The sequence below is a fragment of the Epinephelus fuscoguttatus genome, linkage group LG5 (genome assembly GCF_011397635.1).
Source record: "Epinephelus fuscoguttatus linkage group LG5, E.fuscoguttatus.final_Chr_v1".
NCBI lineage: Eukaryota > Metazoa > Chordata > Actinopteri > Perciformes > Serranidae > Epinephelus > Epinephelus fuscoguttatus.
The window spans coordinates 42,519,338-42,544,448 of NC_064756.1; the positions used below are offsets into that span (position 1 = coordinate 42,519,338).

The 25,111-nt window shown below is 42.2% G+C and overlaps 1 protein-coding gene across 1 annotated transcript in view; it reads left to right on the forward strand.

Moving 5' to 3' along the window:
* pipox (pipecolic acid oxidase) overlaps positions 1–25,111 on the forward strand; it is a 90,610-nt gene that overhangs the window by 37,601 nt on the left and 27,898 nt on the right. The window contains exons 4-7 of the mRNA XM_049576813.1: positions 98–280; positions 16,222–16,374; positions 20,079–20,228; positions 24,071–24,146. Coding sequence (XP_049432770.1) covers positions 98–280; positions 16,222–16,374; positions 20,079–20,228; positions 24,071–24,146 — 562 coding nt within the window. The remainder of the gene's footprint in view (positions 1–97; positions 281–16,221; positions 16,375–20,078; positions 20,229–24,070; positions 24,147–25,111) is intronic.

Here is a 25,111-nt window from a genome sequence, read left to right on the forward strand (position 1 = left end):
AGGCCTGTGTATATATGACAACAGAGTTAAAAAACTGAATTTCCTCTCTGGGATTAATAAAGTCTTCTTTTTCTTAATCGTCTTCTTCCTTTCCCAGGGGCAGTTTCAGAAGTTGGGTGGGGTCATAAGAGACAAAGAGAAGGTAATGGACATCAAGCCTGGCCCTGTTGTGACAGTGTCAACCTCCAATGGTGTTTATCGAGCCAAGCGTGTGGTGATCACCGCTGGACCCTGGGCTAATCAATTGCTGGCCCACACTGGCTTACAATTGCCACTAGAGGTATTTAAACTGTTAGTGTCCCACAGTAATATTCATACAGCTGCCTATGTATCAGTATTGTACTCAGGCATGAATTGAAGTCAAATATTAGGATTCAAGAGGTTAACATACATGTAAATGATACCAAAAGCTAAGTTTCATTGTCAACACTTATATTTAACTGCATGTCAAAACTGTGAGATACAAAAGGTTAAATAGATCTACGTGGTGTGTGAACAGATTGCATTTGTGAGCACCAGAGTTGACCCCAGAAATTCTTCACAGGAGTGGCTAAATGAGGATACTGAATATCTTGGGTGGCACATCAAAACCAAAAGCCATAATGGAATTTTAGAAATTCAGTTATGCTGCTGATATATAGGGAAGTTGAAACGAGGCATCTTGTAGGTCATTCCTCATTTAAACCTTGTGAATCAGCCATTCCTCGACCACTGTGGCACTTCCAATGCAAGCAACAGAATGAAAGTAGAAACAGGGTGTCTGACAAAAGCTACCAAAACCAACTTTGAAAGTCAAAACAAGTCACCGCAATGCTTGTGGGCAGTTAGGTCAGTCCAATAGAAAACAGCGCAATCAAACTGATTTAGTCGCTGACGCTCACTCACGTTGCATCCAGTTAGGACACAGTGTAAAGCAGTTTCATGTTACAAATCAGTGTTACCTGACGCTATTTGGCATGTCAGAGGCAGGCCACTAGCCCAGGACCTGCTTATCTGTGCCCTCCTGTTTTATCTGATAAAATAAGATCCAGATGTTCAAGAGGTTTTTAACTGGAGCTGAATTACCCTTGGAGGCCACTTCCTCTCCAAAACAAACAGACCCAATGATTTAAACCGGTAAAAACACTAGATAAAGCAGTTTCATGTTACATAGTATTTCTGACCCTGCTCATCACAGAGGGGCTGCAAACCATGGTGGCTAACACAAAAGCATGAATGTCCCTATCTAGAGCCAGCATTTTGTTTGTCCATTCTGGGCTACAGTAGAAACATGGCGGTGAAACATGGCGATGTCCGTGGATGAGGACCTGCTCCCTCTGTAGATATAAATGGCCTCTTCTAAGGTAACAAAAACAGAATTCTTATTTTCAGGTGATTATACCCTAAAGAAAACATACTAATTTTGAAGGGAACATTGATGGTAAGGAACATAACATTCACTGGGAACAAAAGTTGTCAAGTTTAGGGGAGACTGGTGGGTACCCATAGAACCCATTTTCATTCAGATATCTTGAGGAGAGAGTTTAAGGGAGTTCACCTTTGAAAATGCCCATGCCAGTTGTTCCCGTGACCTAACTTTGAGCAATATTTACCCCCCATCCAAACCAGCTATGCCGACATGGTTGGTACCAGTGGATGCCTTAGGTTGTCTAGTTTCATAATGTGTACCACTACTAGCTTAAAAGATGAGCATACCACAACCTCTTTTAGACAGTCATGCCAGTCTCCAATGATTTTTGCCAGGGAGTCAGTGGGAAGGCCATTTCTACGTTCCTTCCGTAGCTAGTGAACACGTTGATCAAGATGCATAACACTGTCACACAAAGACAGTACTATGCAAAAAATGAAACACAAACTGCTATGTGTATGCATGGTCCAAAGTATGTGTGAGGTTTGCACAATCATTATATATGCATTATGCACAAATTTATGTGCAGGAAATAGTGAATGCATCTTTTTTTGTGTGTGCATGATTCATACATCAGGCCCCAAATATACAGTACAATCAGCCACACGTTTCCCATTAGACTCTGTATGTTGTTAGACACTGTCTTGCAACTTTAACTTGTCCTTCTCTAACCAGTTTCACTGTCTTTCACCACTGGAATCTTGCCCTGCCTCCCCTTTAAATGACCACCTGAAGATGCCACAGAAACAAAAGCAATTCTCCTCCATATTTAAACAGCTCAGAGGCCTTAGTCAGCAAGGCAGTATTTTCCATCTTGCAATATGCCACACAGCCTGAAAAGAGAAGGTGATGGGAAAACAAGCAGACAGCTGTTAGAGTGGAGAATTGGAGTTGATATTGGAATTGCATTATTCAGGCTAGCAGCAGGCTGGGGGGCCTGGGGAATGCCATGCCTGAGTGAGCTGGTAGAAAAGCACAGGCTCTGAGCTCGTTGGCTCGCTGGAGCACTTCTGTCTGAATTTTTATGGTCCCTGGGAATGAGTGCATGGCCGGTTAGTTCATTACATTGAAAGCTCCTGAACAATGTGTCCTTATTATTACCACACTCAGATGGATGTCATTTGTACAACCATGTGTACATTTCATTAAATCCCAATTCTCACTTCACCACCGCAGAGCTACCTTTGTAATTGCACTTCTATTAGACAGAAAAAAAGGTGATGAGGAGGATGGAGTAGGTGTTATGGAGGTTTGTATTTTAGGTTTAATCAGCATGGGGGTTTTTTGCTGCTAATTCTGTGCAAGTATGTATTCATTCAGGTGTTGGGCTTCTTGCAGAGAGTGAGTGTAGTATTAATCAATTGTAAGGAAATATATAATTACTGAAAATATATCCATCATATCTGATCATATCTACAGCTACCCAGTTTGCCATGACATTTTGTTTAAAGATTTTAATACCTCAGAGGTCAGTTCCTAGGGGCTGTAATGACCCCCAGATCTCTCCGCTAGCTCCGCCATCAGGCCCAAAATCCCATTTCAACAACGCTCCTGCCAACATCTGGGAATTAGTTATCACATTTCCATCAAATTAGATGTGGATATTTATGGTCCCTAATGGTTTTTGGTGTCCTTGTGACCTTTCCTCTTGCACCATCTGTTTCAACACACAATTCTGAAAAAGGAATAAGCAGACTGGTATGAAATTTACTGAGCACAGCACATTGATACTGCTCAAAGGATGAACTCTTTGTATTTTGGACACCCCCCGGAGCCTTTCTCTTGTACTACTATCAGGCTAAATCGTCAAGCATGTCTGCAGACCATATCTAATCAAACACGTTTATCAACAGTTTTCAAGTAGGAGATCAAGTTTTGCTGCACAAATGTGTGGTGTGGTTTGGCAAAAGTAAAATTAGTAAAATGCTAGTAAATAGTAAAAAAGAAATGTGTGCTGCTTTTGCATCTGCTCCTTGGCACAGCAGGTTGTTGTATTTCCATCTGAGTACAAGCTTGTAATACAATTTTGCATGTCAGTTGAACTTTTGCATACATTTTGAAATATTTATCCATCTGCGCTGGTGATAGCCGTGGCCAGAGGCATTATGTTCTCTGGTTGTCCGTCCATCTGTCTGTCTGTCTGTCTGTCTGTCTGTCTGTCTATCTCATTTTTGTGAAGGCGATATCTCATGAATGCCTTGAATTTCTTCCGAATTTGACACAAATGTCCACTTGAACTCAAGAATGAACTGATTAGATTATGGTGGTCAAAAGTCAAGGTCATTGTGACCTTGCATCTGTCTCATTCTTGTTAATGCGATATCTCAAGTAGGCCGTGAGGGAGTTTCCTCAAATTTGGCACAAACGTCCACTTGGACTGAACAATGAACAGATTAGAATTTGGTGGTGGAATGTTGAAGGTCAGGTCACTGTGTCCTCACAAAATATGTTTTTGGCTCTAACTCAAGATACTCAAGTTCTGATCAAATTTGACATCCGTCTAATAGAATATCAGTATCAAAGTGATGACATTTTTATATCCAAAAGGTCAAAGGTCACCTTCACAGTAACATCATAATGTTCTGCAAAAACATATTTCTGGCCATTATTCAATGTCATATCTAAAGAACAGAAGGGGAGACATTTGGTCAGACCTGAAATGCAGACACTAATCTTGGTATCCACTTTGAAACTTCACCAGGTGAAGCCAAACTCTGTGTTCTATAGAGAAGATGCGTCTGAAGCATCCATGTTTTCACAGACATGGATGTAAAGTGTGGGAGAAACTTGATTGGTTTGTGGAGGCATTCAAATGGGAAGCTGTAATTCTTGTTTGTCTTTACATGACACTTCGTGTCTACACTATGGCTCCTATTCAACCTCTGCAGTATTTTGTAAAATCTCAAATGTGTGCAAAGAGACAGACTAGCCTCAGTCAGAAAAACTAAAAAAGAAAAAAATCAATGATCTGTGCGTACAGCACTGTATGGTATATGGAGAGCAGCCCCAATTAGGTATGGTTAAACATTTCAAATGACCATAACATGTTCAGTAATTAAGCGATAATTTACCCGGTTTTGTTTTTGTTTTTCTTGAAATCAAATTTATCATAACTATAATTTGATCACATCCATAAAAATATTTTTTCTCAATGCGTGTAAACTAAAATTTTGTCAGTAAGAGTCAGTAAGAGAGTAAAACCTGTGTTTTTAGCAAAGCTAGTCAAACCTCAGATGTGACCTCACTAAGGTGAGTACAGAGTGTTCTCCACATAGCATTTGTTATTCCAGATGCATAAAAAGAAAGCAAATGTTTACTCTTGCCTCATAAGCACCTCTGGTGGCCATGGAAATTATGACTTGCTGTCATGAACGTGGCTCGGAAAGGACACAAAGGCTCAATTCTTTTCCAGTTGACAAGAACGAGGTTTATTCAAAAGACAGGCAGGGTATGGTACACAGAATAACAATCAGAGCTGGCAAAGGTATCCAAATCGTGAGGCAAAAACTAGATCAAAAGACAAAACTGTTATTACCGGCAAGACGAGACAAGATAGAGTGCTGGGACGAGGACTGTGAAGTACGACGAACTGGCAACAAGACAGGGGAAGACATGAGGGTTAAATACATGAGGTAATGGGGGTTGATGAGACACAGCTGGGGAGGAACAATCAGGGAGCAGGTGTGACAGCGCCAGACAGGAAGTAAAACCTACGGAGACAAGGAGAGGCAGGTGAACACTTCAAAATAAAACAGGAAGTACAAGACAAGACACAAAACGTGAACATGAAATGGGTAACAAAACTTAACAGAAAAAACAGGATCATGACAGTACCCCCCCTTCAAGGGCCGGCTCCTGAAGGCCCAGGAGCATCAGGGTGAGTAGCATGAAAGTCCTGGATGAGTTGAGGGTCCAAAACAAAACGTGACGGGATCCACGTCTGCTCCTCAGGACCGTATCCCTCCCAGTCCACCAGGTACTGAATTCCCCTTCCCCGACGGCGAGCAGACAAGAGACGTCGCACCGTGAAGGCCGGACCACCATCGATGACCCGGGGGGGTGGAGGGGGCTTGGCCGGAGGGCAGAGAGGGCTGGACTTAACGGGTTTAATATGGCTAACATGGAAGGTGGGGTGAATCCGCATTGACCTTGGTAACTTCAGCTGGACAGCTGCAGGATTAACCATCTTGGAAATGGGAAATGGGCCAATGAACCTGGGAGCGAGCTTCCTGGACTCAACTCTGAGAGGCAGGTTTTTGGTGGAGAGCCAGACCTTTTGACCAGAGATGTAAGCAGGAGCAGAGGACCTCTTGCGATCCGCAGCGACCTTGTAGGCTGAAGAGCTCTTAAGGAGGACTTGACGAGCCCGCTCCCAGGTTCTCCTGCAGCACCTCACCAAGGCCAATGCGGATGGAACAGATGAGTCTGATTCTGTGGTGGGAAAAAGAGAAGGTTGGTAACCGTGGACAATTTGGAATGGCGAAAAACTAGACGAGGCTGAAGGCAGTGAATTGTGTGCCAGCTCTACCCAAACCAACTTCTCCGACCAAGTCCCCGGGTGCTGTGAAGCCATGATGCGAAGTCCCTTCTCCAACTCTTGATTGGCTCGTTCCGACTGGCCGTTGGTCTGGGGGTGGAACCCAGAGGAGAGACTGACCGTTGCCCCAAGCAACCTACAAAACTCCTTCCAAAAACAGGACACAAACTGAGGGCCCCTGTCTGACACAACATCCTGGGGGAACCCGTGAATCTTAAACACATTATTTAACATGACTTCTGCAGTCTCTCTGGCTGAGGGAAGCTTCGGGAGAGGAATAAAATGTGCCATCTTGGACATTCTATCAATGACAGTGAGAATAACTGTGTAACCACTAGAGGAGGGCAGACCAGTAACAAAATCCAAAGCTATGTGAGACCAGGGTTGCTTAGGAACGGGCAAGGGTCTGAGTTCCCCCTGAGGCTTATGGTGAGGAGATTTGTGAGCCGCACAAACGCTACAAGCGTTCACATAATCAGTGACATCACGGGCCATATTAGGCCACCAGAACCGATTTTGGACCACCCATAAGGTCTTTTGAATACCAGGATGACAGGAGATCTTATTGGTGTGGGCCCACTCGATCACCTCACCTCTAAGCTTGTTAACCACAAATAGTTTATTTACAGGGCAATCAGGGTGTGCTGGAGCTTTTCTCCCAGCCGCCTCAACTTTGGTCTCGATGTCCCAAGTGATGGCTGATAAGAAACATGAATTGGGCAGGATTGTTTTGGGTTCAGAGACATGATTAACTGGGTCGAACTTTCGTGACAAGGCATCAGGTTTACCGTTCTTGGAACCGGGACAATACGAGAGAGTGAAGTTGAAGCGACTGAAAAAAATAGCCCAACGAGCCTGTCTGGCATTTAATCTTTTAGCTGACCTTAGATACTCAAGATTTTTATGATCTGTCCATACCAGAAATGGGATCTGAGCCCCCTCCAACCAGTGCCTCCATTCCTCCAGTGCCACCTTTACGGCCAACAGCTCGCGGTCCCCAATATCATAATTCTGTTCTGACGTGGTTAATTTCTTTGACAAAAATGCACAGGGGTGTAATTTACCGTCCTTGGTATCTACTTGGGATAAGAAGGCCCCAATGCCCACCTGATAAACTTTCTATAAAAGTTAGCAAATCCCAGAAACCTTTGTACCTCCTTACGATTCTTGGGAGTGGCCCAATCCTGGACTGCAGAAACCTTCTGCGGGTCCATCCTGATCTCCCCCTCTGCGAGGATAAACCCCAGAAACGAGACTGATGGTTGGTGAAACTCACATTTCTCTGCTTTCACGAAGAGCTGGTTCTGTAGTAGCCTTTCCAGAACAGCGCGAACGTGTTGAATGTGGGTTTCCTCGTCAGGGGAGAAGATCAGGATATCATCTAAATAGACAAAGACAAAAACATTGAGCATGTCTCTTAACACATCATTCACCAGATTCTGAAAAACAGCAGGTGCATTGGTAAGGCCAAAAGGCATGACTAAATACTCGTAGTGACCAGTGGGGGTATTGAAGGCAGTCTTCCATTCGTCCCCCTCCTTAATCCTGATGAGATGATAGGCGTTGCGTAAATCCAACTTAGTGAACACTTTGGCTCCTTCAAGCAGCTCGAATGCAGATGATATTAGTGGCAGAGGATACCTGTTCTTAATCGTGATGTCGTTGAGACCTCTGTAGTCGATGCAGGGACGTAGACTTTTGTCCTTCTTGTCCACGAAGAAAAACCCCGCTCCTGCTGGAGACGATGATGGCCGGATGATACCAGCGGCGAGGGACTCTGTGATGTACTCCTCCATCGCCTTACGTTCTGGAGGAGACAAAGAATACAGTCTTCCCCTTGGGGGGGTTGAACCAGGCAACAGCTCGATAGAGCAATCATAGGGTCGGTGAGGAGGTAAGGACTTAGCTCTAGATTTGCTAAATACCTCTGCTAAGTCATGGTAATGAGAGGGAACATGAGCCAAGCCTGTCTCATTAAGTACCTGGGTCTCTGTCTCTCTCCGGAGGCACTTGGACCGACAATCAGGTCCCCATGACGAGACTCTCCCACAAACCCAATCAAAACTCGGGTTAACCATGGATGCCCAAAAATTGCCTGGTGAGTCATGGCCTGAAAAACATGAAGGCTGAGATCTTCAGAGTGAGAGTCAGGTAAAGTGATCTTAACTGTCTGAGTCCGGTGTGTGATCCTGCCCAACAGCCTGCCATCCACCACGTTGACCTCTAGGGGTCGCTGGAGACGGTAAAGTCTTAGGTGGAGGCTCCTGGCGAGAGATGGGTGTATTAAGTTTGCATCAGATCCAGAGTCAATGAATACCGGAACAGAGATGGAGGCAAATTCAGATCTGAAGGTAGCTTCTATTCTGAGATGGGCAGGATTGTCGAGAAGCAGACTTTGACTCACCCTGACTCCAGATTTCACAGGCATCTTGGCGTCCTTGACGTGACAGTCACTCACCACATGCCCCAGTTGCCCGCAGTAAAAGCACCGCCCGTCCCTTTGTCGCCGAAGCCTCTCCTCCGCGGGGAGACGAGTGTGTCCCAGCTGCATGGGCTCCTCAGAACGGGCTCCCGCGGGGATGAGGCTGGAGGCAGCAGGCCTGACGTAACTGGGGAGATCAGCGGGATCACTACTTCCACTCCTGTTCGGCGGCGAACCCGGAAGCGGCCCCTCTCCAGCTCTCTCTCAGACAATCTTTTGTCAATCTTTATGGAGAGCGCGATGAGTGAGTCGAGATCCTCTGGGAGATCGATCGAGACCAGTTGATCCTTGATGTTTTCTGAAAGTCCTTGAACAAAAACATCCATAAGTGCAGCTGCGTTCCACTCACTCTTAGCCGCCAGGGTGCGGAAATCAATAGCGTAATCTGACACCCTACGTCTGCCTTGTTTCAGTTTAATCAAAGATCTAGATGCCTCACGACCAGGTGCAGTGTGTTGGAATACCTGTTCCAAGGCCCTGACGAATTCTGTGAGTGAAGAGCAGGCAGTAGATCGGCGGCTCCACTCTGCTGTGGCCCACACCTCTGCTCGCCCCGAGAGGTGGGAAATAATAAAGGCAATTTTGGCCCGATCAGAGGGAAAAGAGGCTGCCTGTAACTCAAAATGTAGTTCACATTGTGTGAGAAAAGGCCGAATATCACCTGACTCGCCTGAAAAACGTTCAGGACGAGACAACTGGTTACAAAACACATTATCATTAACATGAAGCGACGCCTCCGCTGCCAAACCCGGAAGTGGGTTACTCGCAGCGACCGGCGCGGCCGCTGAGGGAAAGCGCTTATCAAATCTTTCAACAAGTTTTCCGACCTGAGAGTCAAGAGTAGCTATCAAAGCGTCTTGACGTAGAGCCAATTCCCTCAACCCAGAGCTCAGAGAAGCCAGTTGCTCGTCCTGCTGGGCGAGCCTCTAACCCTGAGCTCGGAGAGCCTGACGAACCGGATCGGAATCAGCTGTGTCCATCTGGCCAGTTCGTGCTGTCATGAACGTGGCTCGGAAAGGACACAAAGGCTCAATTCTTTTCCGGTTGACAAGAACGAGGTTTATTCAAAAGACAGGCAGGGTACGGTACACAGAATAACAATCAGAGCTGGCAAAGGTATCCAAATCGTGAGGCAAAAACTAGATCAAAAGACAAAACTGTTATTACCGGCAAGACGAGACAAGATAGAGTGCTGGGACGAGGACTGTGAAGTACGACGAACTGGCAACAAGACAGGGGAAGACATGAGGGTTAAATACATGAGGTAATGGGGGTTGATGAGACACAGCTGGGGAGGAACAATCAGGGAGCAGGTGTGACAGCGCCAGACAGGAAGTAAAACCTACGGAGACAAGGAGAGGCAGGTGAACACTTCAAAATAAAACAGGAAGTACAAGACAAGACACAAAACGTGAACATGAAATGGGTAACAAAACTTAACAGAAAAAACAGGATCATGACACTTATCTGTCAGGGGCAAAGGCAGATGCAGCATATTGTTATTAGCACTGCAAAACATCATTGGGAGTAGGGCTGCACGATATTGGAAAGAAACTTACATTGGGATTTTAATTTTTTTTGCAATATATATTGCGATATTAAAAAATACAAGAATTTTCACCAAAAGACTTGAATAGCTCTATTTGGAAAGAATTAGGTTGACTCACCATGATACCATTGCATTCATATAATACCCTTCTGTTAATCCAGGCTAAGGTCAATGATTTAACATGACATATTCTAAAGTAAGGGGGTTCATCTGTGAATGAAGTGGAGCGGATCATGTTTTTAACCTCTCTAACTCCGCCAGGATGCCGACATCCTTGCTCCCCTCCTCCTCTGTTAAATGCTATCTCCCAGGTGCACTACCTCATGAAACCATATGATGTTTGGTATTGCCGGATTCAGGAAGCTCTCGACTTTTCAAAAATAACATTGTTTTTCTTTTATTCATTCTGTATTCCGCACAAGAGCAGCCTAAACACACAAAGTCCAAAATCGCGATGAGTGGTGACAAGCCATGTCATGCTGTTTTTCAACAGGAAAAGTTAATGGATTACTTGCGATCCATTCTCAGAACCCATCAGCTGTATTTGGCGTCTGACTTCTGGCAGACAGCGATACAGCCTCTGGGGGCAGACCCCTGATTTTTTGGCATTCCGGTTTGATTTGGGCGGAGGAGGCAAATTTCTGTTTCCGACTTCCGTTTATATATACGTAAATATGCTGAACCATTGCAATGGATTCAGAGTTTGCAGTGATGGCAATTATGTTCCGCCTCGTTAGTTCACTGCACGGACCGTTTAACCTGGCAACAACTGCAGCCGGCTCAAATGTGATTTTGATCTTCAATTTTTTACTGATTTCAGAGGCTCATTACTCTGTCTCTGTATCACCTAGAGTGTTTCTGGTACTTTCACAAGAAACTTGAGAGAGTTTTCTTTCTGGCAAGACCTCATGCATGCATGTAGTCAGAGCGGTTCAGAAGCTACAGTCATTTAAATTTGGGTATGTCATTTTAGGTGTGTTTTGCTACAAAATGGGGGTGGAGTACCCCTGTTTGGCAACTGTGTAGATTGGCACCATGTCTTTAGCGAGGTGAAAAGTTATTGCATCTTTGATTTCTCTATGCCGTTTGGACTTTTTATTGCAAGGTGCTACACTGGCAAAGGCATCTGTAATTGTTTCTCCCTCTTGCATGTCGCTCATTTTCAGTGTGTGACTGCAGCGTGTGCATGAGAGGGGGAGGGGCTGCAGAGTGCTCAGAGAGGGAGAGACAGAGAGAGAGAGAGGCGAGCAGAGCGGAGCAAGGAGCTTTCTTCAGAGCTGCTTTTCTGAAGCAAAACAAAAGTTTACATGTTCTAAAAAAAGAGAAAACATAACATGTCCTGCGATGTGACTACCGCACATGAGCACATCATGATGGCGATGTTCAAACGATATATCGTGCAGCCCTAACTGGGAGGTTGACACAGCGTGTTTACGTAAGGGTTAATGCCTGACGAGGTGTCCATTATCAGGAATTAATGGATGACACGGAGTCGTGAACTGTCCGACGCGAAGTGGAGCTTCCGCGAAGTCCATTAATTCCTGATAATGGACACCTCAAAGGGCATTAACCCGCTTATACCATGGTCACTTACCAAAGAAATGAATATTAAATCAATTATTTATGCTTTAATGTGTTTAACAGTTACGAGATATTATTCAAAAGATGATTTTGATTTCAGAAAGCCAGTGCACTTCTTACCGCTTGTGTGTTACAGACTCTGGTGGTCAGAGGATGATGTGCAAAAAAAACCTTGAGATATTACTTTCATGATTCATTGGCGTTCATTTATAGGCCCAAGAAAATTTGTTTCAAATAATCAACATCCAAATAGTAGGCTAGTCAAAATCATTTTTAATTGCAACAAATAATTCATAAGCATATAGTAGTCGAGATTAAATCATATAAACACATTAACAAATTAACGATTGTTTCCTATTTAAAATTAAATGCTACATTACCATTAATAGTGAAATTTGAAAGTGATATGGGTATGTCCATCATAGTGGCATTTGAAGGACGGAGATTGACAGATTGAGCACTGCTTGTTTGGACATTTGGAGACGACAAGATGTTGCTTCAGTCTCGTCTCTCCTGCACTGACTGAGCCCAATAAGCCTGCTGGCTGCTCTCACACCGATGTCCTGTGACGGTCATGATCGCAGTTTCCAGGCTGGCGTCAGAGAGCCGACCTACAGCTGTGCTCCGGAGGCTGTCATCAAAATTATCAAATTCACGAAATAAATGAAATCAAATGATAAAATCACTCATGATGCCCGTTGTAATCCGTTGCCTCTGCTCTGAGTCTCCGTTGCTGTGGTTACAAACTAGCAGCTGAGCCAGCGCAATAATTTAGAACCTGTCATCAGGCAATTTGACCGGAACGTCTTTTTAGCTGTCCTATAACACCTTTTAACGGACACCCTGCAGCCAATCAGAACTGAGTATTCACCCAGACCATGGTATAAATTCTGTTTCCTAACAACAGTCAGTGTAGTTTCTTCTAACCTTGACAACAACAACAATCTACCAACCCGGTTGCCAGAAGGGAAAAAAAGGCATTTTGTGTTTTGCAAACCACGGATACAATACATTTATTTATTATGTAGTAAATACATTGAAACTTTATGTTTCATCAGTGCTGTGGTTACCATGTGATTAGGTTTAGGCACAAAAACCACTTGGTTACAGTTAGGAGGTCATGTTTTGAATTAAAATACCTGGTTTGGGGGCCCCCAATTCCAGCTGGAGGAGCAGCAATGTCTTGGTAAAAAAAAATGCTTTACATGTCTAAAAAGCTGCTGGAAAGACAGAAACTACTCACTAAGTCACCACCTCTTTTGTTGTTTGTTGGTCTTGAAAAATGGTCTGCAGTTGTCTGCAGCTTGGCAGGCATCTCGCATAGGTGACACACCATCGATCCTCTCCACCTCCCGTCGACAAAGTCAGCTTATACCATGTCACTTACGATACATTGATCTGATATGTATGAAATGTGCAAATGTAAGGTATTTGCAAAAATGCACAATGGCCACTGAGCTGAATCTACAGTTATCATTCTGGGAAAAAAAGTGCCAAAGTTTATCCTTTAGGAAGGGATCTTTGAATTGCCGGTGTGAACAAGAGAAATTATTACAGCAAATATTAAATCTGACTATTGTTGTAAGGTGGTGTCAGACAGACTTGAAAAATTGTGAGCCTGGTATCATATGAAACTAGAAGACCTGAAGAATCCCCTGGTATTCATTGTCATGCTAGTTTGTCAATGGATAGGGGGTTAAATAATGCTGCAAATTTAGACAAAATTTTAAACTGGCATGGCGAATTTCTAGGGCTGTAGTCTCCTGGTCAACTGGTCGATTGTCGATATGCTCTCGTCCGACCAAATTCTCATTGGTCGAATAATCGCCGTGTTACTTTCATAAGGAGAGAAGTGCTACATTAACAGCTTTCCAGGATTAATCCATTATTTCCTGTGGCAGGAGGGGACAGGCTAAGTTACCTGTGAAAATGGGGGTGTTTTCAAAACACCCTCGCTGTTTACACTACGTTGAACTCACCCACCGAGCGTTAGGGTGGGCACGCAGTGACACAGACCTCCTGTCTGTTTCTGTATACTGAAACCATTTCCCTCAGTGGAAACAAAGCTTGTATTTACTTTTGATTCACAGATAATCAATCAATCAATTGTGAAGACAGTAAAGCCTCCACTAAAATAGCATTTTAAGTCGTGTGTGTGATCTATCCTTCAGGGATTTATCCTGGCTTCATATGAGCAGAGGAAATCTCCGCTCATCGCTAGACTAATTTATACCATGTAAAATGCCATAGGCTGGCGCTAATAACGTTAGCATGTTGTATTTGCTTGGAAAACATGTTTAGTATAAGACAGTTGTTTTGTCGGTGAATGTTGTGAGTTGTAATGGAGCCAAATTATGTACCATTACCTTTGTTAGATGCTGCTGTTGTCCCTGGTTTTATATGAGAAGAGGAAAAGATCGCTAGACACTAGGCTAATTTATACAATGTAAAATGCCATAGACTTGTGCTAATAACGTTAGTATGTTGCATTTGCTTGGAAAACATGTTTAGTATAAGACAGTTGTTTTGTCGGTAAATGTTGTGAGCTGTAATGGAGCCAAATTATGTACCGTTACCTTTGTTAGATGTCGCTATTGTCCCTGGTTTTATATGAGAAGTGCAAAAGATTATAAAAATGCCATAGACTTGTGCTAATAACGTTAGCATGTTGTATTGGTGGGGGAAATGTGTCCAGATAAAGACAAGTCTTTGTCTGTCAGTGCTGCAATTCATAGTGAAGCCAATTTGTGTACTTGTGTTTGAAATTGTCTCTATTAAGCCATATTTAATGTGTGTTTTGAATCAACTAAACTTTACAGCACTTAACACAGTCCTCCACCGCAGACCAGCGTTTTGGAGGTGTAACTGCAGAGTGACACAGACACACCACCGCAGAAGTAAAAATAATGTGCAGATTTTTTTCCCCACGACTAATCAATTAGTTGAAGATTATGTACGACTTCAGTCGACCAAGATTTTATTTTGTTGACTACAGCCCTACTAATTTCAGTAGGGGCCCTTCAACTCACTGACTGTGTTTACAAGGTCTTTAGTATCCCGGTTTTGATTGGGTTTTTTAAGTATCCTGTTTTTGTGTTTGTGCATGTAAACACCATATCCTGAATTCAGAAACCGGGTTATGCCCTTTTCCCGGTTTCAAGAAACCCGGTTTTGCCACCTGGAGTACTCCGATAGAAGCCGGGATACTGGATATGCTCAAAGCCGGGATAAGCCTCAAAACCGGGATACTAAAGACCTTGTAAACACAGTCAATATGAACCTCAAGATAGCTGAATGAAAATGGGTTCTATGGATACCCACAAGACTACCCTTTACAGACATGCCCACTTTCTGCTAGTACCATGCAGTTTTTGGCAAAAAGCATGCCTTATTTCTTATGCAGTGCAAAGTTGTTATTTTTGCCTGTTGTATTTGAATATTTCTGCATACTGGCTTCCCTAAACAGTCTTGGAATTGCTGCAGTTGGGTATAGCTGAAAAAGCTGAGACTCTTGTGGATTCAGTGAGCTCAACTGAATTCATGTGTTAGTCCCCATAGTATCCATTTCATTGTGGTGAGACTACTTTTTTTAAACTTGACATCACTGAATAAAATGACCTGTTGTGACCTCTGGGATAATACCAGCCTCATAAAACTTTACAACCACAAACTAGAGACCTCAGGCATGGGAATATTGACAATAAGGTTGTTTCTCAGCAGTTTTCCAGAACAGAGGTGCTCGCCATCCAGTAACCTAAAAATGCAGTTCTCACAGAGATCTCCAAACATTAAAAGTTTTTGATACCAAAAACATAATAATGGATTTTTCTTTGTTATTCCTCAAGGTTTTGGTATCTCAATGTGGCATTTTGGAGGGATTTTAAGCATTTTTATCAATTCTCCAGTGGTCAAAAATGCTTAAGTTTAGCACCAAATCTGGGTAATAAATTGTATCAACCCAAAAATTGCTGCAACAACCAAAGAAGCATAATCAAGCATGGGAATGGCCATCATATCGTTTTTCCATTATAATGTTCTAAGCCCCTATAGACTCTAAACTTTCAATATTTATTACGTATTCATGACCAGAAGAATTGCAATCATTTTTCTCATGGTCATATGTTAACAGTTTTAGTAGGCACTGGCAAACAACATATTTAGCTACTTTGTTGCAGCTAGTGCTTAAGAAACCCTCTGAATTTCAATCAAGGATTTTTTGCGCATCAAAACTCATGCAAAGTATATACTGTGGCCAATTACTTAGTCTTCAGTGACAGCCAGATGTCTTGGACTTTGGCTGGTACTAATAGTTTTCCTGGTTTCACTATCTGGTTTCGTTACCGTCTGTCCTGCATCTCTCTCTGTCTCTGTCTCACTGTGTCATACGGATTACTGTTAATGTATTATGTTGATCTGTTCTGTACGACATCTATTGCACGTCTGTCCATCCTGGAAGAGGGATCCCTCCTCAGTTGCTCTTCCTGAGGTTTCTAAATTTTTTTCCCCGTTAAAGGGGTTTTTTGGGGGAGCTTTTCTTTATCCGCTGTGGGGGTCCTAAGGACAGAGGGATGTCGTATGCTGTAAAGCCCTGTGAGGCAAATTGTGATTTGTGATATTGGGCTTTATAAATAAAATTGATTGAATTGAACTGATTGATACTACAGGTGGTGAAGATTAACGTGTGCTACTGGAAAGAGAAGGTTCCTGGATCATACAACGTGAAGCAACGCTTTCCTTGCTTCTTGACGACTGAGGGCAAGGAAGCCAAAGAGCACATCTATGGCCTTCCATCCAACGAGTACCCAGGCCTGGTGAAGGTATGTCACAATACTGAACCCTGAAGTGTGACTATACAGAGGAGAAACTCTACAGTCTGTACAGACCCCTCAAATATTCATGGTAATAACATAAAGTAGACTTTATTAATGATCATTTATTTTATGATGCAATTTCAGCTATTAGCTTTTCTAGTTGATCATTTGACTTCATTATTCAGTATTAGCATCTAAACAAGTACTGTGTGTGCACTAAAGCAAGATTTTTTATCAAATTAAGATATATGCATACACTGAAGCACTAACTTCTGAAAGATTACCATAGTGTGTGGTGTCTTCTAACCATAAAAGTGCTTTGCTAACCAGCAAACAGTAACATATTTCAAATGTAGAAATACTTTTTGTATGATTTATCAAAATGACCCTATTTAGCTTTTGACTGAAAAACAATACAAAAAGAAACAAATTTAATATAGCCACAAGGTGCAATTCCAGATTTTAGGCCAGCATGGACCTGATCTCTGGAAAGCTGGGTAGGACCAAGACCTTTGACAGTTTACAACACCTACATTAAGAATAACCAACAGGTTTTTTTGATGATCGGACAGATGCTTATTCATTTACATTCAAATCTGTGCTGGCAACACTGACACTTCCTATTGGTCAACTGCAGAAAGCTTTTGAGCACAGGCTTCAATAGCTTAGTTAAAAATACAAGTTGATAAAAGTTTGGTGTACAAACTGCCATTGACTTATAGTCAAACTTCTGTGAAAGGCCAATGCAATAATTTGGAACTATTATCAATTTCAAAATACTTTTACACAGTATTCAGTGTTATTATTCAACAACAAGACAAACAATTTGATTGGCCAATTTGAATGAAATTTCCAGGGTATATTATAAGTGACTTATGTGGACATATGCAACAAGTTTCCTGATAATTGGCCCCAGTGGTTGTGAAGTTGGAAAATAAAACTTTTTCAAGTAGCATGTTTTTGCAAACTGCATAAGGTTTTTCTCCAGGATTGGAAAGCCTGATGCAGTGATTTGTATGTTATGTTTGAAATTATTTTTGTGCTATTTTAAAATTAAAGGGAAACTATACCAATTTTCAAAATTAATACATGTTATTCCTGTGGTCTATAAAAGTCCAAAAATTTGAATAAACATAAACAACTAGGGGCGGCACGTGGTGTGGTGGTTAGCACTCTCGCCTCACAGCAAGAGGGTTGCCGGTTCGATCCCGGGCATGGGAGCCCTTCTGTGTGGAGTTTGCATGTTCTCCCCGTGTCAGCGTGGGTTCTCTCCGGGCACTCCGGCTTCCTCCCACAGTCCAAAGACATGCAGATTGGGGACTAGGTTAATTGATAACTCTAAATTGTCCGTAGGTGTGAATGTGAGCGTGCATGGTTGTCTGTCTCTATGTGTCAGCCCTGCGATAGTCTGGCGACCTGTCCAGGGTGTACCCTGCCTCTCGCCCAATGTCAGCTGGGATAGGCTCCAGCTCCCCCGCGACCCTCAAGAGGATGAAGCGGTTAGAAGATGAATGAATGAATGAATAAACAACTATCTCCAAAATCAAAAAAGTAAATCACTGAAACTCAAATTTGTGATCACATCATTCTGCTCAGAATGTTACTTTTGGGAACCATATAACTGGTGGTACAATTTCAGTCCATTTTAAAATAAAAGCAATGCTGCAAAATTAACTGTAAAATATGATTTGTCCTCCCTCAACATTAGATTAGTTGTGGGAGTTGTGCTGGTTTTGATGTCATCTGATGGCACATCTCTATTTTGGGCATTATGGCAGGCCAGCAGGAGCTCACAGCCTAATAGCAGAACACATGCATGGAAGAGAGGGGTGGACAGATGGTGATGCCACGTCACATTATTCACTCTGAGACACGAGTGAGTCACCAGAGCTACTGTATGACCATTAACATAGTTTGAAATAAAACCCCGAATGAAGCAGAGAGGAGTTTGCTTTTGTTGTTATTTTTACTGCATGGACCTGACTGAAAGTTTTCTAAATCAGAAAATCCTGTAGATAAAAATAAAAAACTGCAGCTCTTTTAAATCCTCAGCCTCCTCGCTGTGCCTCTAGTCTCTGGTGACACTGTATGTGTCAGACCTGGCTGACAGGAGCAGCACACAAAAGCAGCTTTGGAAGTGTGGAGTGTGTGTCTGACAGTCACTCCTCCTTCCCTTTTGTCACTTACCTTTGAAGCTAGCAATAGGGGCCTAAATAAGTAACATAGATGTGTAAAACAAATCATCTGTAGCTGTACATGAAACAACTAATGACTCCCTGAAAAAGCCTCATTCAGCACTGCACAAACAGAGCTGTGGGACTCTGCCTTAATACCATATTGCTGTGTACTTTAAAAGAGTTGTTTTTCCGACTCAGGCTACTGAGGCCCTGCGTTTAGATTTAGTGAGCATTTTGGTGTGGATTAGGGGGAGGAGGACAACTTGAAGCATTAGTTTCATTTAATGACTGTTTTCTTGCACACCTGAATGTCTCGTGTGTTGGATTTAGTGGCATCTAGTGTTGAAGTTGCCGATTACAACCAACTAAAACTTCTCCCGCTTGTACAGTAGGAGAACTACTGTAGCCGATGCTAAAAATGCAAATGGTCCTGTCTAGAGCCGGTGTTTGGTTTGTCCTCTCTGGGCTACAGTAGAAACAACATGACAGAGTTAGTAAAATAGGATCAGGCCTAGAGGAAATGCGCTGAACTTTGAAGCCAGTTAGAGAGAGGCTGGCCAAACTGTGCTCTTGTATTTTACTTAGTTTTTATCGTTAAATTCTTTTATCTTATTGTATAAACATGCTCTCAACTTTGCCCTTTTGCACTGGCAAGGATAGCTACCCCATTTTGTTTTATTTGTGCAATGATAATTAAGGTCTGCCTACCTACCAACCTACCCACCCACAACTTCTGGGTCTCCCATGTGATGCCAGTAGGTCCAAGAAGACTTTCCCATGGACTCACATTGGGAAATAGGTGTCTGTAAATAAGTGGATGCCTTTTTTGAGCATCACATCCCCTGCAAATGACTCATTTTATATACATACATATATATATATATATATATATATATATATATATATATGTGTGTGTGTGTGTGTGTGTGTGTGTGTGTTTGGTATTATGTTTCCAGTTTAATATGACTGATATAAGCAAACCTTAAACAGCACAGAAACATTAACGTTAATGTTGTTCTTACTGAGAGTGCAACTCATTGCACATCAGCTGTAAAATTGTCAATACAAGAAAGGTTATGGATTCATGGAATTACTTACAGCTGTTGAAGAATCTCTTGCTTTGCTTCCCTGTAACATGACATGATAATCCCGCATGGGGGCTGCTGAATGGTAAACAGAGTAAAGAGCTCATGGTGCACCTGCTCCTTTAAACAGGAGTGGGTTTGCAGTGGACATGTGCTTAAGGAGTTCCAGTCCGTGTCTGTTGGGAGTTATTGTCATGCAAATGATGATGGTGGTGGCAGTACATCAAGGCAGGAATGACACAAAGACAAAAAATGAGTTATGAAATTTTGCTAGAAGTAAATATGAGCATGCAAAAACATGAAATTATCGAAAATCAAATACCAGTACTTCTGAGTTGGATCGTATAATATACTATGAACAAACTACTGCTGCTTTTCATTTGAAGTTTGCAGGGCTTCCAAGCTCATAGTGAACAAGACTGAAATAATGATGTCATTCTGTGTGCAGATATGCTACCATATGGGCAGTGAGACCGACCCAGACCAGAGAGACAAGCAAACTGACAGGTCTGATATTGACATCCTGCAGCGCTACATTGCCCGCTGTTTTCCTGGCCTGGTCCCTGAACCTGCTGTGGTTGAGAGCTGCTTGTATACGGTCAGTACTAACACTTACAAAATTACAGTGGTCATAAATGTCATCCTCCCATCAAAGTGTTAAAGGTAGAGGAATGTGATTACATCTGTGGCTCATCAGGAAATATAGCAAAAAAAATCAACAAACTGGCAACATTTATTTAATGATATATTTGTTTAAGGCATGAACTAATGAAACTTCAAATGCTTCTATCCAACACGTTCTCAACCAAAGTCGGTATATATTGCTGCTTAGTCAGTGTACTCTCATGTCTACATATTATGAGCTGAGTATCCTGCATCTGCATTGGTGCCTGACACTAAAATCACTGACAAAATGGCGGTATCTGAGGTCTTCGGAATGAGAATGGGCTGTTCTATCTTGTTTAAGACATCCCATTGTAACCATTAGCATTTCTATAGTTAGAAACAGAAATTAATGATTTTTTAAATTTCAGACTGGTTTCAAGTTACTCTTTATATTGTTGAAAAATATTAATCATGATATGTTTTATAGCAATACATCTTTAATTTCAGTAACATTAACTAACTATTTTAAACAGCTTAAGTATGTAAGTATGAAGAACACTATGAAACCCAAAATAAGCTTCTGGCTGTTGGTGACTGATAAGAATGATATCAGTGGATAACGGTTTTTGGTAAACTACTTTAAAAAGAACCACCAAAACTCTGATGTTTTTTCCAAACCTCCAGGGAGCCTTTTAATTTCAGTCGCTGCTCTTATGCAACCTCATCTGCAGAATTTTTTTTTGGCATTTTGTGTTTCTGCAGATAGCAGAATAGGTAGCAGGTACACTGAATGCATTACATGCATTACAATGCTGTGGTTATATTTAGGCACAAAAACAGACAAAAGATCACATTTTGGCTTAAAATAGCCAGTTTTTGTGGCTAAAAAGCTGCTGGAAATGCAGTGATGCCTCTTTAAAAAACACCTGATTTTGTTGTTTATTGGTCTTAAACAGTAGTGTGCAACATGACAGGCATCTCACCCAAGTGCCCTTTTACACTGCCTCTTCAGGGCAGTAATATTGCACCGTTATGTTGTCTCGCTGTTCTGTATAAAGGGTACGATCCCGGAATACAGGGACAGAGTTATCTTGTAGTGTTGCACGGTCTACTGGTACCAACGGTAGACCGCGGTACTAAAACACCACGGTAGGCCTACATATGATACCATAATGTTGGAGTACTGTAGTACCATGGTACCTCACGGTACCACTACTGTGGGATAAGTTCACAGTCCAATCACAGGAGGGTGAGTGTCCATGTGCTGTCCAATAACAATATATACAAATTTATGCTGTGGCCCTGTAATATTTGTACATGCTGAAAAGTTTACATGCTAGTCTGTTTCTCTCTTGCGCCTTATTTCGTTCTGCAAAATTTCAACATAGTCTCATAGAACAGTTTGTATGATATCCTACAAAAAATGCATGCACAACAGCTCATGAGATATCCCACAAATTGGCGCCCCACTAATGACGTTACATCCCTAATGTACAGTACCGTGATAAACGTAAAGTTGCAGAGGTTAGGTTTAGGAAAAGAAACATGGTGAGGATGTACCATGTACACGGTTCCAAACAAGCAACTCCAGGGGAAAGTCCTTGGCAAAAGTCAGTTTTTTTGTGACCCATCCACCACCCCAACCTGCCTCCTTACAAGCACACGGGACTGCTTCCTGGTAACTGCCATCATCCTTTCAAAATACGTGGGATTTACAAATTTGGATGCATTGCTTTCCACAGGGCAGCATATGAAAAATCTTTGACAACAGCCTGAAAAGTTCCACATGTAGTGGGCAGATTGCCATCACATTAATTCAGCTGGCCACCAACATCTTTCAACTTTGATATTTGATCAAATTTTGATTGTGATGCCGTGTGACCAATATTCAATGTCAGGACAATGTCTAATGCCAACGTCAATTTAACATAAATTACTAAAGACAGATGACATCTTACAATTCACTTCAATTTGATTCAGTTTTTTTTATAAAGCCCATTATCACAAAACACAGTTTGCCTCAGAGAGCTTAACGGCATACAATATTGCTTTGTCTTTACAGCAAAAAAAAAAAATCCCTTAATGGGGAAAAAAACATTACAAACGTCTTATATCAACACAACCCAACATCTTTCTGACATCATTTTGACATCCAGAGACCTTTAATCCTGTTTTCTATACACTGTATGTGTTGTTCTTAAAGCAGCCAGTAACAGGTCTGTATCATCAATTGCAGTGTTCAGTTTATTATTGGGCAGTTAAACTGTTAATATACTGTGTGTAATGCGGCCTGTATTTAATTTACTGCTGAATGGCACTCTCCAGTGTCATTCTTAGGTGTTAGATTCTGTGTGTGTGTGTGTGTGTGTGTGTGTGTGTGTGTGTGTGTGTGTTGCAGGGGTGGGGGGTTGTGCAGCTGCTCTGCCCTCCAGCAACACAGCAAGCTGCTTGTACCACGATCACATAGTGAAGCTGTAGGAAAACATAATTTCTATGACCTTGTCCAATGCCCCTGAAAATCCTGACAGTCACGCTCGTTTCTCACTTAACAGCCAGTGTTTTGTTCTATTACCAGTGATTCTTAAAGGAGGACAGAGAGTTAAATTACATGTGTCTCTGCAGCAGTGGTAGAATGTTGACTTATGTCAGATGTCATTATGTATTCTACGATGGACCCTTTCATCCAGTTAAACACATTTTCCACAAAGACTTAAATAGGAATGGAGATGGAGTGTGTTTGTCCTTGTCAAATGGTTCTCCAGATAATCTGCAATGGCTCAGTTCAACATTCATGTCACTATATTGTGGAATGAGGAGGCAGGAGAAAGAAGGCTGCAGCACTCTTGACTGAATGTGCACAAAGCGCTTCACTTTCATCTGACAACAGTCAGAATCTGTGAGATCCCAACTCAGCTCTGTGGTTCCAGACCTCAGCAGTTCATACTTTTCAAACCAACAGGTTTGCAACCATGGTTTAAAAACTGACAGCTTGATCAGAGCAGCGTATTTTCATAGAACGGTTCATATGATACCCTGTAAAAAAACGCATGCACAATAGTGCGTATGATATCCTATGAATTAGCACCCCACGAGTTATGTTATGTCCATAATGCACAGTTACACAATTACCGTTAAGTTACTGAGGTTAGGTTTAGGAAAAGAAACATGGTGGGGATGAACCTTAAAATGACTAAAAATTCACATAGTTCCAACACATGCGACTCCCGGGGAAAGTCCCATTGTGACCTATCCTCAAGCCCAACCTGCCTCTTTACAAGACTGATCAGGACTGCTTCCTTGTTCACTCCTGTCAATTCATTGGTCACATGATCACAGCCTTTCAGAAATCATGGCTTATGTATGAATTTGGATGCATTACCTTTCATAGGAAAATATATGAACGGTTTGTGAGAACAGCCTGATCAGAGTGAATCAAATAGTAACGGGTGCTTCCTTGGTAGGACAGATCTTTCCACATTGGACCCTGCAGAGGCTAGGCAAGACTCCTTCCTAGCATTCAGTGAACACACATTGACAAAGGCTGGCTATTTCAGCAAATCGTACATGAAAAATTGTGGGTACTTCATGCCCACTAAGGATACACACATTCATCCTTGGAAATTTTCTAAAGGTAGGACTCAGTCCTCGGTAGAATTTGAAGGATCCTTGACAGTGGAACAGGCCTTTGGCAGGATTCGATGACGTAGCTCCCTTGAAATTCAGCCGTTTAAGGATCCTTCTTTGACTTTGAGAAACATCAAGTTTCTTATTATCTGGACCCTTTCAGTTTTATGTGGAACTTTGCTTGCTTTTTGTGTTGTGTTTTGTTTACAGCTAACGCCTGACCGTCATTTCGTGCTGGACTGCCACCCCACCTACAGTAACATTGTGTTTGGAGCAGGATTCTCAGGTACGTCACAATACAACACAAATCATCTCAAACCGAATGATAGAAAATTTATGGAAAGGATAATGTATGACAAGCCATGTGAGTGTTAGGGTTGATTATACCACTTTTCACAACACATTACTGCTGTTTATACACATTTTGAGGAGGTAGACATGTTAAACTTATCTTTGTCAGCACTGAATTTAAGGTTCCTATTAGTAGAAGCTGTAGCCTAGTAACAGCTGAACCCAGCAGCCTTCCAGCTGTGAGAATTTATTTAGAACAATTATGAAGACGCTGCTTCAGAGCTGTACAGTTATATAAGCCAGACTAACAGTCTCCAGCCGTGCTAAAAGCTCTGTGAGGCTGTACTCAGGCATAGTGTTGCTTTGTGCTTAATGCTAACATGCTGACTATGCCATGTTAACATACTGAGGTTATGTTTACCATGTTCACCTATATAGTTTAGCCCTTTAAAAACAGACATTCCGTGTATGACTGTGGGAAAGTATTGTTTGCATGATCCCGTTAAAACCAGTCTAAAATAAGAACCACAATAGCCAGAGCATTTCTTCTTTTGCAGCAGAAAGCTTCTGTCTTCCTCATCATCAAATCATGACCTTACATTACATTATATTACCTTATGTGCCATGCAAACGGTATTTCCCCAGAATTTCCCCCAGGAATTTCCACGCAATAGCTGCAAGCAATCATTGTTTCCATATTCGTGCACATACATCTAAATAAAAACCACAATAGCAAGAGAATTCATTGTGTTTGCAACAGAAAGCTAAAGCTTCTGTCTTCTGTGTCATCATGTTGTACGCTCATAATGACATGCGGCATGTTATCAGTCCTGCCAACCTGTACGCATTTTGCGTACCAGGCACGCATTTTGACATCAAAGTACGCTGGTATGATTTGATGAAAGAATAAAACTAAGAATAACTTTATCCAGAGCTACCAGCCTTTGCTGCTACAAGTTG